The sequence below is a fragment of the Lupinus angustifolius genome, chromosome LG16 (genome assembly GCF_001865875.1).
Source record: "Lupinus angustifolius cultivar Tanjil chromosome LG16, LupAngTanjil_v1.0, whole genome shotgun sequence".
In the NCBI taxonomy this organism is placed as follows: Eukaryota; Viridiplantae; Streptophyta; class Magnoliopsida; order Fabales; family Fabaceae; genus Lupinus; species Lupinus angustifolius.
The window spans coordinates 4,335,601-4,354,596 of record NC_032024.1 but is presented as its reverse complement, the minus strand read 5'-3'; the positions used below and the strand labels follow the sequence as shown (position 1 = coordinate 4,354,596).

At 29.5% G+C, this 18,996-nt stretch overlaps 2 protein-coding genes across 2 annotated transcripts in view; one reads left to right on the top strand and one right to left on the bottom strand.

Annotated features, from left to right (window-relative positions):
- Nucleotides 14,461–18,996, bottom strand: part of LOC109330039 (probable protein phosphatase 2C 35) — a 19,784-nt gene continuing 15,248 nt past the window's right edge. The window contains exon 4 of the mRNA XM_019564021.1: nt 14,461–14,502. Coding sequence (XP_019419566.1) covers nt 14,476–14,502 — 27 coding nt within the window. The 3' untranslated portion in view covers nt 14,461–14,475. The remainder of the gene's footprint in view (nt 14,503–18,996) is intronic.
- LOC109330041 lies at nt 14,540–15,457 on the top strand. The gene is made up of 2 exons (XM_019564023.1): nt 14,540–15,262; nt 15,344–15,457. Exon 1 carries the CDS (start codon nt 14,637–14,639, stop codon nt 15,243–15,245), a length of 609 nt encoding a protein of 202 aa, XP_019419568.1. The 5' UTR covers nt 14,540–14,636; the 3' UTR covers nt 15,246–15,262; nt 15,344–15,457.

Sequence of the window (18,996 nt, the reverse complement as noted above, 5' to 3'; positions counted from 1 at the left end):
TTGACACATGTCATGAGGGCTTGAGAGATTGACACATGTCATGAGAGAGTTTTTTTTATTATATAGGTAATAGATTGTACTTCATCTTTTCTCTCTATCATTATTCTTCTTCTTTTCAGTTCTGATTCTTCATCTTTTCGTTTCTTATTCCTTTCCATCTCTTCTCTCCATCATTATCTATAAGAACTCATATTTGTTTCTCTCTTCTTCTGTTAGAAACATATTTGTTTTTTTTTTCTTCTGTTAGAAACATATTTGTTTCTTCTTCTTCCTTATACTTCATACATCTCAAACATGATATTTAAGCTAAGTGCTAACACGAATGTTGGGTATTTTATTTGTTAGAAGCATATTTGTTTCTTCTTCTTCCTTATACTTCATACATCTCAATATTTGTTTCTTTCTGGCTGTTGAACATGCATTTTCCAGATTCGAACTACTATGTCACGGTCTACTTTTTCAGATTCGTTTTACTTTCACATTTATCCTCTTTGGCTTTTTTCGATGTCTCTTTTATATTTTTTGTGTTAAAAATTTCATCTTTATGATTTTTCCAGATCCGACTAACTTTGACACGGTTTACTTTTTCAGATCCGGTTGTTACTTTTACATGCATTTGTGTTTTGAAGAATGTTTATCCTCTTTGGCTTTTTGTGAATCTTTCACTTACTTTTTCACATGTTATCTACTTTCAAATTTTTAATGTCTGAAAAATGTGATTTTGAGTACATGTTTGTTGCATGCATTTAACTTCCGAATAATGTTTATCTTTTTCGACTTTTTTTTATGCCTCTTTCATATTTTTTGTGTTAACAATTTCATCTTTATGATTTTTCCAGATCCAATCTACTTTGACACAGTCTACTTTTTCAGATCTGGTTGTTACTTTTACATGTATTTGAGTTTTGAAGAATGTTTATCATCTTTGGCCTTTTGTGAATCTGCCACTTCCTTTTTTTCACATGTTATCTACTTTTAGATTTTTAATGTCTGAAAAATGTGATTTTGATTACATGTTATTACATGCATTTAACTTCTGAATAATGTTTTTTGGCTTTTTTTTATGTCTCTTTCATATTTTTTGTGTTAAAAGTTTCATCTTTATGTCTATTTCGAATAATGTTTATACTATAATATGTTGTTCATTCTGTATAATGAAGTTGTTATTAATAGTATTAACATCCTATGATATTCTTGATACAAATTTCTAATTACATACTTATTTTTTAATACAGTGTCTCTGATATTATTTTTTAATACTCTATGACAGTGTTACAGAATATTAGTAATATATAATATAAATTGAATAACATTAGTTGCTCCATAAGATTCAATGAATTTTTTCAAGGTAAAAGTCATCCACGAGAATCATGTACATAAAATATAATGTTTTATTTAATTTGAGTATTTTTTTCCAGATGTTATGGACTAAGAAATGTCTTTGGGGCAAAACCGTTCAGGCAAATTTTGTACATTTATCCTGTTTACCAAATATATTTATTTGTGCAGACTTCTTCTAACATCAATATTGAACAAAGCTATCATTTTGGTTATACATAAGTGATACTTCTTTTATTCAAAATTTTTTGCCTTAAAAATTTGAACTTTAACTTTTTTGTTCTTGAATATATATTTGTTAAATAATAAATATTCTGTAACACACATTTAAATCTCAATTCCATATTATTTTTGAAACTTCAACACATTTCACAATTTCATAATACATAAGTGATGTACTTTCTAAGTTGTTTCATTCAAATACGAAATTGACTCTCTGCATATCCATTGTTAGTTGGTTATAATTATTTGAAGATTAACATTATGATGTTTACAGTAAATTTTAATTGTGTTTTTTTTATTTCAAGAACCTTAATAACAATTTATTACCGTCATCACTATTTTAACAAGTATATTGTCTAAAGTATTAGTTGATTGTTTGAAGTCTATATTTCATAGACTTTATAATAATTGAATTTAGTCCATATCATAATTTATTATTGTCTTCATTTATCGCTTCTTTAATTTCCAGATTGTAATGGTTGAGTCTTATGCAGAGAGTAATATCTTCGACAACAAATAAGGTCTGCATATTATGTGGTAGCTTACCTATTAGCTCACCTCTGCAAAAAAATGACCTTAACATTTTTTATCTTACTAGATTATCATTCTTTCATGAGTTCACAATCATGTTTTTAATATGTTTTACTTAAATGTTGTTGTTAATTTTGATATAGCTTAATACTTTTATTTATGGTTGCTTAATGTTTCCATAAGTTAGGATTTGATGTATTAATGTCAATATCACGCCCGTTTGAGATGGTAAGGGATTTGAATGACTCAAAACACCTGTGGAAGATAGCTGTTAGAATTAGAGAAATTTGACACGTTCAACTTCCACCTAAACCCGGACATTTAGAGATGATATTAATGGACTGCAAGGTAACATTACATCCAAAACACATGTTTATTACAATTTAATTACTAACCATCTCTGTTTGTAGGGGACAAGATCCAGGTTTTAGTTAAAAAGGATGAATTCAATCATTGGAAAGATAATTTGATTGAAAACAACACCTATGTCATGCATAATTTCAATGTGTTTCACAATGATCATCAATTTAAGGCATACAATCATGCTTACAGATTGCAATTTACTACTGATACAACTCTAAGATAGAAAGAGTTTGCTGATATACCTCAATTTCAATACGATTTTAAAAAAAATTCTGAAATAATTGCTGGAGACTTTAATGTTGATTTGTTAGTAGGTAATTTTTTGATAGTATATATATTTTGAAATTGTTCAAATTTTTAGTTTATTTATATTAATATTAATACTTAATGTTTTTAATTTGTAGACATTATCGGCGTTGTTGATAAAAGGGTTTTCTCTCATACACAAGCTTATTTAAAGAATGTCATTTTCAATCTCAGAGATTCTAGGTAAATGTAAATTAATTTTGTTTTTTACTATGACTAATTAACCTGTTTTATCTCACAAGTTTCAGATATGTACACAATTGAATTTTAGAAAAGAGGTTTACCACATGTGCATTGTCTTATTGTTTTGCATCCTTCTAGCAAATATCCTTCTCCAAATGATATTGATAGAATTATCTCTGCCGAGATTCTAAATCAGAATGTTGATCCTGAATTGTACAACTTGGTGAAGTCACATATGATTCACGGTCCATGTGGTTCTTGCAATAGGTCTTCTCCATGTATGAAAGATGGTAAGTGTTCTCGGTATTTTTCAAAACAATTTCAACAATCTACAATTGTTGATGAAGAAGGATATCATGTTTATATGAGAAGAGATAATGGAAACATTGTTAAAAAAATGGTATTTATCTTGACAATCGATAAGTTGTCCCTTATAACCCGCATCTATTAACTAAGTATCAAGCTCATATTAATATGGAGTGGTGTAACCAAAGTACCTCTGTTAAGTACTTATTCAAGTATATAAACAAAGAGTATGACAGAATCACTGTTGTTATTGAACCAATAGATGGTGGTGCATCGCATGCTGCCGGTAACATTGATGAGGATAAGAAATGTCTTGATTGTAGATATGTATCACCATCAGAAGCATGTTGGAGAATTTTTAAATTTCCAATTCATGGAAGACAACATGTTGTTGAACGATTATACTTTCATCTTCCAAGAGAACAACATGTTTACTTTAATGATAATGAGGATATTGACAACATTATTTTAAGACCAACTGTATCAGAATCTATGTTTACATCTTGGATGGAATCTAATAAAAAATATCCAGAAGGTAAAACATTGGGTTATGTTCAATATGTGTCAAAATTTGTTTATATGAAGAAAACTAGGTCTTGGAAGCCAAGAAAATCAGGTTATACAATTGGAAGATTAATTTGGGTTTCTCCATGCACTGGTGAGCTATACTATCTTAGGATGATGTGGATAGTTGTTAAAAGACTAACATGTTTTGAAGATATTAGATCGGTTTCAAATATTCGATATGAAACATTCATGGATGCATGTTTTGCCTGTGGCTTACTTAAGGATGATGAAGAATACATTGAAGCACTAAGAGAAGCAAAGAATTGAGGTTTTGGTTTCTACTTGAGGAAATTATTTGTCACAATGCTTTTATCCACATCAATCAATAGGCCAAATCATGTTTGAGAGAACATGTGGCAACAGTTATCTGATGAAATTCTTTACAATCAAAGAAATATCTCCAATAATCAAAGTATTCAACAATTATATTATATTCTATTATTATAACTTTATTTTATTTGAATATCTTATATGACATTTTTTATAACTTATATGGTTGGTGCTTTTGGATGAACAACTACAAAATCTGACTTTATTGAAGATTGAAAAACTACTTGAAGGAAATCAGAGGAGTTTGAAAGAATATCCTTCAATGCCATACCCAAATGGGTACATAACACGTCAATTAGGCAATAGACTAATATATCAAGAGCTTAATTATGATACATGTGAATTAAAGAGAAACTTCCATACTATTTTCAACTCTTTAATAAGTACTTTCAATTTCTTACAAAATTCTTTATTTAATGTTACTACTAATAAATCTATTTCTAATAATAAGATGATAATAGACAATTTCCTTCTATATTATGCAGAAGAACAATATCAAATATTCAAAACTATAATGCAAGCTGTTAACCGTCAAGAAGGTCGCATGTTTTTTCTATATGGTTATGGAGGAACTGGAAAAACACACATGTCGCGTACTCTAACATATCCATTGAGATCTCAAAAGCATATTGTATTGACTGTGGCTTCAAGTGGTATAGCTTCTTTACTATTACCTAGGGTAGGACAACACATTCTAAATTCAAAATTCCACTACCAACTTTTGACAACTCAGTTTGCAACATTCATCAAGGGACTGAACTTGCAGAGTTATTGAAACAAACAAAGTTAATTATATGGGATGAAACTCCAATGGCACATAAGTTTTGTTTCAAAGCATTTGATAAAAGTCTTTGTGACATCATGGGAACAACAAATGGCTCCATTCTGTTTGGAAGAAAAGTTGTACTATTTGGAGGTGATTTTAGACAAATATTACCGGTGGTTCCAAGAGGTTGTCGTTCGGATAGTGTGCATGCAACAATTAATGCTTCTTATCTTTGGCATCAATGTACAGTTTTAACCCTTACAAAGAACATGCATTTACAAAATCATGACAATGAATCAAATATCAAGCAATTCTCTGAGTGGATACTAAAGATGGGAAATGGAAAATTATCTGAATCTAATGATGGTTCTGCTGAAATTGATATCCCAGAGGAACTTCTGATTGTAGATTATGATAACCTAGTTGATGTGATAGTCAGTAGCACCTACCCAAACTTACAAGAACATTACAAGGATGAACAATTTCTTCAATGTAGAGCAATCCTTGTATCAACAATTGAGATTGTTGATCAAATCAATGAATATGTTCTGATGAAAATTCCAGGTAAAGTATTCAATTTTATTTAAAATACATATTATGTTAAATGTATTAATTTATTAGATTTATATTAATAACTATTGTAATATAGACTTATAGGCGATGAAAATGAATAGTTGAGTTCAGATGAAGTTGATATGTCTGATGCTAATGAACAAAGCAAGGTTTATAAATTAATTTTTAGTCATATTCTGCTGTTAAAAACAACATGCAAATTTCCATCTAAATTCATTCAACTTTTCCTAACATGTTTGCTTTTTTTAACATTAGAGGTTCAATATCATTTCATTGTACCACCATCTTTACATTAGCAATGGATTACTACAAAACATGTTTTAGTATGTATTCCTCAATCACATTTCATTTAACAAGTTATGCAATCACTTTTTAATTAAATTCATGCAATACATATTATTACCCGTGCGAACGCACGGGTCTCATACTAGTTTTTTTAAAAAGAGAGGAAAAATAGAGGAAAAGTTGTTTTTCTATTTATTTTATTTCAATTTTTCGAAATTTGGAATATAAAATATATACAAAATTAAATTTTATTTTATCCATTTTTATAAAGATTCTTGGATTAGTTAAAATAGCTAAATAAGTAAAATACAATAACAACCTAATTTGAATTTGAAAATGAGTTAACTGAAAAATCATTAAAATAACATTAAAATAGGATGATCAAATCAGTTCGGTTAAGATCTCTTAAATTAAGTGATTAGATTTATCCAGAGTTGAAAATTTGTTAGCTTAAGTTTAGGTTAAGTTAGTATTATTTTTTCCTATAAACAGTCTAGTCTAGGTTTAGAGAAAGAAGTTCCATCCATTCCCAACAATTCCAAAAAATACCAAAAAGGAAGCAATTAAAAAAAAAGGATATACTATAAATACAGCGGAAACACTGCAAACAATGAAGCACAATGTGAGAATTCCCTTTGTTTTTATAAACACGTTGGGTGAGAAAGTGTAAAGCTTAGAGATCCAGTGTGGATGAGAGTATTTTTGGCTCTAGACATTCATTTTGACAGCAATCTAGAACCATGGATTCTGCATACTCTTTCTTGCTATCAGGTTGGCTTCACTCTGTCCAATCACAAGGTGAAACACGTCCCAGTTACTAGGGGTGTAAGCGGTTTCAATTTAAACCGTGAAATCGATGGAACCAAACCAAACCAAACCAAACCAAACCGCAAAACGTGGTTCGGTTCGGTTTCGCGGTTCGGTTCGGTTATTTTTTTAAGGAACCGTTTATGTTCAGTTCAGTTTATGGTTTTAGAAATTTATGAACCATTGGAACCGAACCGCATATTAAAGAAATATATACAAGGGATTAGGGAATAATGGTTTATTATTGTTTAAATTCTTCAACCAATTTTCTAGCTTAAATTATCATTTTTTGTGTGAGTTGTAATGTTATATATTACTAAATTGTTATTAAGTTAGTATTATATATGTTATTAGTTACTAAATTGTTTCCTAGTGTCTTATGATTTGGAACATATTTGTGATATTGAGTTTGAAACTAACATATATCATATATTGTTATACATGTTTTGTTACATTGTTACTAATTATGAAACGTAAGGTTATAAATGTAACTATTATATATTTTACTAATTCATATATATGTTACTAATCATGAATTTTATTGTTATATATGATTCATAATTTTTTTATAATAGTAGTCATAATGTTTATCCTTTTATGGATAAACAGTATCTCTTATAATACATTTTTAATTCTCAATTCATGGAAGATTTTTTATAAAAAAAAGTAAATGGAAAAACCGTGGAACCGAACCGAATCATTCAAGAGTGGTTCGGTTCGGTTCAGTTCTTATAGTTAAATTTGTTGTTAATTGAGCGGAACCGAACCATATGTTTTTTATCGGTTCAGTCACTAAAATGCACCAAAAACCAAACTGAACCGAATTTTTACACCCCTACCAATTACACTGCACCCAACTGCACTAGATCTATCTTCCTTCTTCTGGTGCATTATTCCATGCTGACACGCCTACAACTAGCTCAGTGCAGCCTTTCTTTCAACTAGTCCCATAGTGACACGCATCTCAGTCAACACTGCATCATTTTCAAGTCATTAAGGAGCAGACACATGACTTTTTACATCTACACTTGTTTTCACTAGATCATTGCTCTCACCAGGTTTTATTTTTCTTCTCTTTTTGCATTACGTTTCTATGTTATAAAACCAACATCATTTAGCAAATAAAAATGTATTTTTTTAATATCAAACAGAGATTTGATCAACAAAAATAAAAACAAATAAATAATATTTTTTATGGAATAAATAACTAATAACAAAATGATCTTTTTTACCGATAATTAACAAACTTTTTTAACCTAACAAAGTCGTTAGAAAAATCCTCTTTATGAATGCATAGTAATAACCAAAAAAAAAGAATCAAAAAATTCCTTTAATATAGTTAACCTCAATAAACTGTTTTTAAATTCAAATAGAAATTTTTTCTAACTAAATAATCATAACTTTTTTACTTCAATTAAAATTATCAGTTGTAAAAAAATTATTTATACTTAAGAATATTAATTATAAATACTTATGAAATAATTTTGAGAATTAATCAAAATGGGAGAGAAGGTGGCCCTAGATGCATCTTGTTTCTCAAATCATCTTCGAAATGTCGCACTACGCCGCTTCTTTTCAAACGATTAAATCTCAAAATCGATTAAATTTTATTTTCTTAATTAAATAAATGGCTAAAATTAACCAAATATTTTTTTACACCAATAAATAAACATGCAAAATACAATTTTTTGACTACAAATATATTTTCCTTAATTACCAACAAACATTTTTCTACCTAAAGAACTACGTAAACTTTGATTCTCTTAATAGGAATACGTATGACCAAAGTCAATCTTGTCAGACACAATAATAAAAACAAATAAATTTGTTCATTTTAATATTTTCCCTACCTTGTAACCGACTCCCGAACATGGATATCAAAAATCCAAAAGCCCATTGTAATTGTGTTTAAAAGATTTTTCTACATTTTTAACTATAAAATGTAGTGGTGACTCTAACAAAGTCGTACAGCTGAAAATCGGGGCACGACAATGATGTAAAAGTTTTATTGGATTTCGAGATAGATCAAAAGGTCAATAATTTCATTCATGAAAATAATACTTATTGTATTGGAAAAGATAATCATACATCCAAAATAGATTAATTCTTTATCTATAATATGATAAGAAAATGACCTTAGTTATACTATAGAAGATATCTCATTGTTTTTTTGATCGACAATAACAATTTATAACCAAAATAAGAGTATTAGGAGAACAAGTGGTACTCCTATCCACTAACAGAAAGAGAACAAGAAAAATAGCTCAATGGGTTAAAAACCCAAACCAAGAATGGTAAAGAAAAGGAAGGGAATCTAGCCGATATCAAGGTCCATGACTGAAGATGAATAGAAAACATTACCTCATCAAAATTCATAGATGACTTCTCAAAGGTAATGTTGTTTCTAGCTACCCGGATGCACCAAATACAAACAAACCAGATAGACATCCAAAGATGATGATGCCTTTTGTCCATCCGCATGAGATTCCAATGAGAACTGAAGTGACACTTCACACCAATCGGGAGCACATAAAAATACCAAACCACCCATATACCTTTAGCCAAACTCCATAAGACCAAGTGCAAGAGAAAAACAAGTGATCGACATATTCGTCCTCCAAACCGCAAAATATACACCTTATTGGGACATGCTCCCTCAACACTCCACGACTAACCAGGTTCAAAAGGGTTGACACCAACACTCGCACAAAAGATACACCTCATTATTAAATTAGTGGTATTAGCATAAGAAGAGGAGGATAAGGAGTTGTGTAATTTTGTGTATATGATCACATCCAAAGGCATACTCCTATTCATGCCTAAACCTAGTTTCAAATATTCTAATTAATTTTTAATTTTAAATATATATTTATATTTTTTTGTAATAGTCAATATCTAAAGATAATTTTCACATTAATAATAGCATATGTAATTATGTAATAAAATGTGAAAAATAATATATATATATACATCACTTATAAAGTATTATTATTGGTATTTGTCACAATTATTTTTGTGGGCGTGCCAACATTTTTGTTATTCCAAGATGAGACACATATTTTAGTTTATATAATCATGGTTTTGTAAATACATAGACATGATTTAAATAGTAACTAAATACTAAAAATATTAAACTAAGTGGTGCCGGTGATAAAATATTGACGAAATTTAATGTAATTGCAAATCAATTATTCTTTCAATACTTATGTCAAAAAAATTCAACTCACAGTTTTTGAAGCCATTTTTTAATAACATTTATTTGATTTATTTCCAAGTAATTAATGAAACGTCTAAGCTCTAGTTCAATTTAAACTAAAACATGATTTTTCCCAAAACAGCAAAAATTCCTCATACACGGAATTGATGAAGTTACTAACTATTTTTTGTATCCACGTACATAGTGATATATAGTTGATCACAGTAATGCTTACCTTGACGCAAATTTAATTTCCTCTTTGGGAAACCAATCTTAAGATTTTCATTACAAGATCGTGCATTTGAGAAGAGCCACAAGATAGGATTAAATAATTAGACTTTTCAACCTTCCATTAAGAGATGAAAATTGAAAGCAGCTTGAATTAAGATGTCAAATCATTTTTCAATTAAAAACATTGATATAAAATGTCGTTATTATTAGTTTAAGGGTAAAATGCCCTTACTAATTATTAATTCTAATAATGCGGGCATGATATTTCTTTTGGAATCATATAATAGTAAATTTTTTACAAATTATATTAATATGCGTGAAATAAGAATTTTAAGGAGGAATGTTTCATATTCTTATTCATAATACATGACACCAGATCATACTAAATGTTATAACCGTAGATTACAACAATTCTAAATGGCACGAAATAATATTTATTAGCTGATTCATGACCAGGTCGCTCTCTTTAAGACGTTTCGTGGCAAAGTGTGCACGCAGACTATCAGCCCAGATCTCTGTTATCGAATTCTTATACCTCAATACTGACTACCAGTGTATGCATCGGCGGAAAATATAAGGGAGAAAGAAAAGGTTGAATGAAATCATATTCAACTTGGGGCAAGAAAATATAAAGGGAGAAGGCTTCTATTTATAACTTGGGATTTTTTCCAAGTTCCTAGTTTCTCCAATGTGGGACTTGAGAGTTGTTTTTTTTTTTTCAAAACTCTTCAGTATGGGACTTGAGAGTTGTTTTTTCAAAACTCTCCTATGTAGGATTTGGGTGTTTTTTATATTTCACACCCAAAAAATTTCACTCATGGTTTTCAACAAACCATGTTCCAACACTAAATCATCAAATGTTTTAAGATGTTAAAGGTTGAATATTTGATTTTTAATAGTAACACTTCTAACTAATACATAACTCGAATGAACTTTTAGGTCAGCATGGGCAAATAGCATCATCAATTTTGGTTATCCCACACGCCTCTGACTGAAGCATATATAAGGCTAGGGGATTCTGTTTTGATGGTTGACATAAATTTTCTTTTAAATAACTTTACGTGTACTACTTGGAATGATGGAAGAACATCATAATAATTTTCTAGAATGCAATTTACTGTGTTTTAGTTGAACTCATTATAACAAAATTTGTTTTTTTAGAAGAGTTTAATGGGCATTATTGAAAGTGTAAATTATTTTTAGGACATCCATCTTTTCGTTAGAATTTAAATGATTTTGACATACTAATGTTTGGTGATAGATTGATACCAAGTGCAAGACCCAACTTCAATATTTTTTATGATTTACTATGGGATTTTTCTACTATCAAATATAATTAATAACAATATTATATACTCCTAATTATCAATTTTAAAAAGATTCTTAATAATAAAAAGGTTACACTTATTACTTTAAGCAAAACATGTTTTTTTGTTGGTGCAGCAGAAGCGGTCGTGCGCAGTGTTGACCAGAAGCAATAAAATAAAGACTATAGAATAAATAAAATAGAAGAAACAAGAAAATTTGATAATGGGGATCAATCAATTATGTCTATATCTCCGGAAGCGCTGAACGGCTATCAATATATTATTAAATAATAAAGATTACAAATACTTACACACTCATAGATCCAAGTGTCCACGTGTTGTTTTTATTTGGTGCATATAATAACAAGGGACACAAGTCTAATATATAATATTGATATTCTACTTTATTGTAATATTATGGAATGTGAGACTAAATATTTCAAATATCCCAGCAATAATTTTTAAACTTATATTTTAGGAAGATATAACATATTTCTATAGTTAATTTCAAACATATACCTTTCCTCTATGCAGTGTAGCGATAAAAGGGAAAGCCTGCTATTTATAACGGCTTTAATAACAAATATATAAGTAGAATAATGTATAAGTAGGTATAAGTTTGTGTCTTTAATCTATAATTCATTACCATAATTTTACAAATAACAAGCTTGTGTCCGAATGACAAAATAATTGCCAATCATAGGTATTTCTATGATAAAGCCCAAAATTTGTGGTGGCATCAATTGCAAAAAATTACAATGCATATTGCATAATACTAGGTGAATTATCATTTCACGTTTCTGATGTAACATACTTCCTACTAATGAAAGTATAACGTAAATGAATTGATAATTGTTTTCTTATGACCAAGAAGTCATAAATAATGGGTAATAGTTTGCAATTATTAATTAAAGAGATAAGGTGATATGATATGTTCCCTCATACCTAGCCCATGATTTCCTTTTGATGTTTAATTAACCATTAGTTTTGTATTTTCTGGACTTACCCTATTTAATGGGAAAGTTTATGTCACACGTACACCTTGATGAAAAATAAGTTCACCTTTTTTCAGAAATTACCTCTTTGGTTTAAAAATTAGAAATGTTGTATCTCTCATGCACGATTTCTAGTGTTGTTTGTGTATTTGTGGTTCTGAGCCACATCTTTAGTAAAATTGTGTCTCTCAAGCATGATTTGCAACATTTTTCAAGTTTTAGAAACTCGTAGGTACTATTCATGTGTTTTTTTTATTATATTTTAGTGAAACAGCGCCCCAAGGACGATTCTTATTTTCATTTTTCAAGAAGATTTAGATTTTAGTGAAATCATGCCCCATAAGCACGATTCTTATTTTAATGAAATTTTAGCTTTTAAGCACGATTCTTATTTAACTGAAATTTTAGCTTTTAAGCACGATTTTAGTGAATTGACATGTTTTCAGTTCAGTTTTTTTCATGTTGTCCACACCATTCATTAGCTTTGTAAGCTATATATATTATTCAGTCTCATTTAACAAAAATATATATAAGGGAAACACTTCAAAGATACACTGCAGTTCAACATGAGAGAAAAAACCTGTTCTATATACACTGATTCTTCCAATACATATTGTTAGTGATTTTTTTTATCTAGTGCCATTGATACCTTCTAACTAATACAACTTATCAAACAAATTGTTAACCATTTTAGTAACAAGTAATATATTGAGATATATGGTGATGAGTTAGAATTTGTCGATGTACCTAATATTATAACATATATTACTTAGTCATCTTTTTTTCGTAGCACTAATTCAGATGTTGGTCATGATTGTCGATATGGAATAAGTGATTTAATGAATAATAATTATTGTTCTTTGGAATGTAATTTGATTCTAAATAAGCAACAAGGAATGAAATTAGAGAAAATTACTTTAACAATTTATGTAACTATGTTTTTGTAGAGTCTAGGCAAAATAAATATATTTATCGATGTAAACATTTTGATTGAGGATATAAACCATTATACGATCATATCAATATCTTGACTGATTTGATAATTGATATAATATTAATAACATTGACATACTATTTTCAAAAAATATTGAAATCGTTAATAAGGTAGATGGTTTCCAAAAAAAATTAAAATTAAGATTGTGTATACCAAACACAATCTTAATTTTAATTTTTAGGCAAAATATAAAAAAATCGAAACCATGGTTCTAAAGTACGGTATGGAGACAAATTTGAAGAAAAGAAAACGTGCATAGGAGCATAGAAAGCACGACTTTGGCACGATCTCAATGTTGGGGTTGTAAGTTGGGCATGCCAACCACAACTTCCCTAAAAGCACATCAAAGAAGTAATTTCCGAAAAGATGGGTCGATAATGTAATTAGAACAATTTAAAAAATATAATTAGTCACCATTTCTTACCTTAAATATGTAAAATATCTTTTAATTTCTAAGGTATTGCATCAAAATTACACTCAACTTGTTGCATTCTTGTTAATGTTATGATTAAATTGTTAGATATAAATTTTGAGTTGGGTGTTAAATTTCTCATAAATTCATTTTGTCTCTTTTTCATTTTCTACTCCTCACTCCCTTATAAAAAAGTCTCATGTGAAACTAATCCTTGCAAGAATATAAATATATCTTTATTACAATAAATCCACATGCACATTAATAATAAAATAGAGGAGGATTTACATATCTAAAGTTAGAATATACATATATCTTCATTGTCTCCTCCTCACTCCATGCAAGTGTGCATATACATAATAACCATTAATTGCTTCCCACCACTAGAGGATCCATTTAGTTTTATGCATATTTTGTTGGTGTCAATTTCAACTTAAATAATTAAGTAGATGACACTAAATTTATATATTTTAAGGTTCCACTCCAATTTTAAAAGAGAAAAAAATATATGTATCAATAGTGTACAAGTTTTATATACTTTTATTCCATCATTCACCATCCATGTTTTAATATCATTGAGTCTTCAAAAAATTAAATGATGAATGACATACTAACTCTGCATAAATCTTTATATTAATAGTATGTAAATATATATTATACTCATTTCAAAATTCCTTAAAACTTGAATTAGAATTGAAGCTCTCCATGTCCAAAAGTTAAAGCAAGCATCACAACCCAAACCCACTTCTCATCCAGCCACATTTCATTTTGCGTAGAAGCAACTAACTCCCTCTCCCTCTATAAAACCACACAATTGCACCATCCAAATAACAAAGAAATTACCACAAAAACAAACACTGTGTGAGTATAATCGTTACCTTCACCTCCAAACCCTACTTTATACCCAAAAAAAAGAAAAAGAAAATGGGTGACAAAAACAAACCCTCAAGCTCCAAAACAATAAGCACACAAAATGCAAAAACAAGCATGTATAGCAAGACATTATCAAACCTTGGAAACCTAATAAAGCTTCTCCCAACAGGCACTGTTTTCCTCTTCCAATTTCTCAACCCTGTCCTAACCAACAATGGACACTGCATCACTCTAAACAAGTACCTAAGTGGCGCTTTTCTCATCTTCGGTGGCTTCAACTGTGCCTTCTCTTCCTTCACCGACAGCTACACCGGCTCCGACGGCCAGCGCCACTATGGCATCGTAACCACCAAGGGACTATACCCTTCTCCGGCGTCGGACGGTGTTAACTTATCGGCATACAAGCTTAGGGTTGGGGACTTTGCACACGCTTTTCTTTCAGTGGTAGTGTTTGCTGTATTAGGGTTGCTTGATACTGACACTGTGCAGTGTTTTTACCCGGAGTTTGAGACTGGTCAGAAGCTATTGCTGCAGGTGGCGCCACCGGTTATTGGGGTGGTGGCTAGTACGGTGTTCATGGTGTTTCCTACTTATCGCCATGGGATTGGGTACCCTACCAGTGCTGATTCTAATGATATTTCTCAAAAGTCTGATGCATAGTGTGTGGAGTTGGACTTCTCCATTAATGAAGAGCCCAAGTAAAATCTCAATATTAATGGAGATGATGTAGTGCGTGAGTGATATATGTTTGATTTGTATAGCAGCAATTGTTTGTTCTATTTTGGTTGTGGTAATGTGTCAATGTTGATATTATGTTGATCCATCTATTTGCAAAATAAATACTAGCAATATAATAAGTTTATTTTATTTTATTTGCTACGATGATTATGCTTTTTTTTATGTCTCAATTATTATTCTTGTACAACAATTTTTAAATCAAAACATTAATCCTAAGTCCTAATTCGTAGAAGTTAGTACAGTAGAATCATAATGTTGTATGACTTACGAGTTATGATATAGAAATCGTGAATTCAAATCTTAAAAATAACCTCATCTTGTAAGATAAAACTATGAGTATCTATTCTCTTTTACTTTACTATGTGAGATTCTTATAATCTAAGTAAAAGGGGTTAGAGTGTTAGAATAATAGAGTAGTCTTGTATTTTCACGTGTGGTAAATGGTTAAAGATAATATTAAGATAATATTCAATCTACTTTAGAGAAATACTTTACATTTTGGTAGATTAGTTCCTTATTCATACCATCAATTTATGTCTTTTGATTAACAAAAAAATCTGTAATTCTGATTCTTTGAAACTCCTAATTCCCATTCTCACCATACCATCTCCATCATTGTCCTTAGTAGAATCGATAGTTTGGACTGAAGACTAAGTGAAACATGGTATTTTAATAACAATTTTAATGTTGCGTGCTACTTAATACTTTTCATAGTTGTTAAAAAAGTACATAGTGAATTGTTGGACAAGTGACTCTTCCTAATAAAATTTCCATTTCTTCATAATTTATTCTATATTCACCTATAGGCCTAAATCCCATATTTCTTCCTTCTTAATTCTAATAAAACAACATATTTTATTGCCTTTAACATCTTAGTCAATCAATTATTATAGCTGCTTGTGTAGTTGAATTTCTCTGACCAATAATTTATACAGAAACTATAAGAAAGAAGTCAAGAACTCTTATTTTAGCACAAGAAAACAAAGGAGAAGAAGTGAATCTATATTAATTTCACCCGAAAAAGAAGTATCAAACTCCACTATTTCCCATAATATATGTAGAGAAAGAAAGAACTCAACAAAAGGATAATGCTGAGAGTTTAGATAATATTCGGTTCTTTATGGACACCCTTTAAGATGACATCATAGTCGGTTCTTCATAGATATTATTACATCTTCAATTAAGATATGTGGACTAAGGTTTACGTGAATTGTACCATTTGCCTAGCCCTTGGTGAATTATTAGGTTGATTTGTTAACAAAATGTAACATTACTCTTATTGATAAAAAATTCAATGTATCAAATTCACCGTGACGTATGTAATTGTTTGTCAATAATTATGTATCATGTATATTACCTCCACTATCTTCAGACAAAGTAAAACAATTCAAAATATATTTTTTGGTCATATTTTATATTGGCCAAAAATAAGTAACTTTTTATATGCAATAACTATAAAAACTTTCATATTATCATCTGATTTAATTATCGATTATGACATTCTTTTACTAAGGTTATTATCACATCAATTCTTAACATGATATGTAATTGTTAAATAGTTAAAATTTTGAATAAAGTGTATGCTTTAATTAAATAATAGTAAACGACAATATTTGACCTAAATTAACAAAAGAATGGTATCTAGTTACCTAAATTATATCCTTGGTGTGAAAGAATCAAAGAATTGATGATGTAGGTAGGCACTTCCTAAAAATTAGGCTGATATTTCTGGAAAATAGTCCACAGACATTAGAGTTTGCTATTATAAGTTTTGTGGAGCAACATGGAAATGATAGCTTATTAGTGGACACTTATCACCCAATTATTACTAGGCCTAAAGTTATAGTGGTTTAACCTAACTATAAATTAGTTTGCATTTTGATCTAATTCTGATTTCATTTTCTAAAGGCAAAATGTTGGCCCACAAGTAACAATCATCTCTTAGCGCATCTTATATTTAGACATGGCAATAAAAGTACCTCTAAGTTGATACTCATGTTACAATACAGATAAGTTTGCATATCTCCTTCCAATTAAAAACTGACACTCAATAAAAAAAATTAATATTTATATATTACTTATTATAATTTGATTAACTAAGAATATAAAGGCATAATTTTTATAGGATGTAAGATTCAGGTTCCCATATGAAGCCGCCTCAATCAAAATGGGTAAAACTCATGTTGATTAATTTTGGGTGTGGGCCTGGGAATGTTTATACTTGTCCCAAACTAGCACCACTATTAAATATTAATTGATGTTTAAAAATTCCTATAATATATATGTACTATTCTCACATCTCATATTTTAATTTTATTGTACAATAATTATTTATTTAATTAGGCACTTATTTTAATATTATTAAATATAAATTAAATAACCACATTGTATGTATCTTGTTCTACAAAAATACATAAAGCATGAAATATGTCACAAAACAGCGAAAAGATACATGCAAAAATAATGAAAATGAAGATAGGGTGAATAAAAGTTTAGGCTTTTTTAGGATAAAGTGAAGGATTTAGGATTTAGGATTTAGGAAGAGATGATTAAGTGAAAGAGAATGAGTGAAAAGGATAGAAGGAGAGTGTATCTGATAACAACCTCTTAGGGTTGCCTTTGTTTTAGGATCGTTTTTAACTTGAAATTTTGAATTTTGTGAATTGGAATTTGGTTTTGATGTTAGTTAAGATTTTAGGCCAATTTTTGGTTGATTTATGTGTAGTAATTTGGGTTAGGGTTGAGTGTGTTTGAGGGTGTAGGTTTGAGACTACTATTAGTGTTTTGATTTAGGGTTTTGAGGTTGAATTGTCACGGTTTTGGGTGGAATTTGGTTAGGTGTAGGACTTGTGTTTAGGGATAAATGTATGGGGAGTTTGAGTGGGATTGCTCTCGGTTGGTGGGGATTAAGGATAGTTATGTATGATTTGGTTTGGAAATGATTAGGAAGGGGAGGCAGCACAAATATAGGATACTTGATAAGTAAATGGTAGGGGTGTTCGCGGTCCATTTGAATTGGTTTTAGGCAAAAAATGATCTGATCTAAACACGTAATTAACATGCGGTCTGGACCGGTCTGATCTGTTTATATTAAGATGTCCGATCCAATCCGATCCAAATATAACATGCGGTTTCGGTTCGGTTTGGATCGGTTTTTTTTATTTATAAAATATTGAAATTGCACTTACATTCAAAACTCATAAAAATGACTAAATATTAACCATAAAACAACAATAAAAATAGTGTTCAACAACATTAAAATGTGTGCAACTATAGTATAAGTAAACAACATCATAAAATAGTAATAAATAATAAGACAATAATAATAAAAGTAAAAAATAGTAATAACAACAACAATATATCAATAATAACAAGACAACAAAATAACAAGATATCAATAACAATAATATGAGCACTTGCAACGTAATTTTAACAGTTATGTTGTTCCACCGATGATTAATAACAATAATACTTTCACAACAATAAAATTGATAATAAAGCATCTAATTATAATAACACTTGAATCCTTTTTATTTGGTTGAATCCTCTTTATTTGGTTGTGGGATTGGTTTAAGTTCTAAAAAAAGTGTATCAAAAAACATAGCAACATATATATAAGTATGTGTTAAAGAATATAACAAATAAAATATAGATACAATTTTGGAGTTGGGAC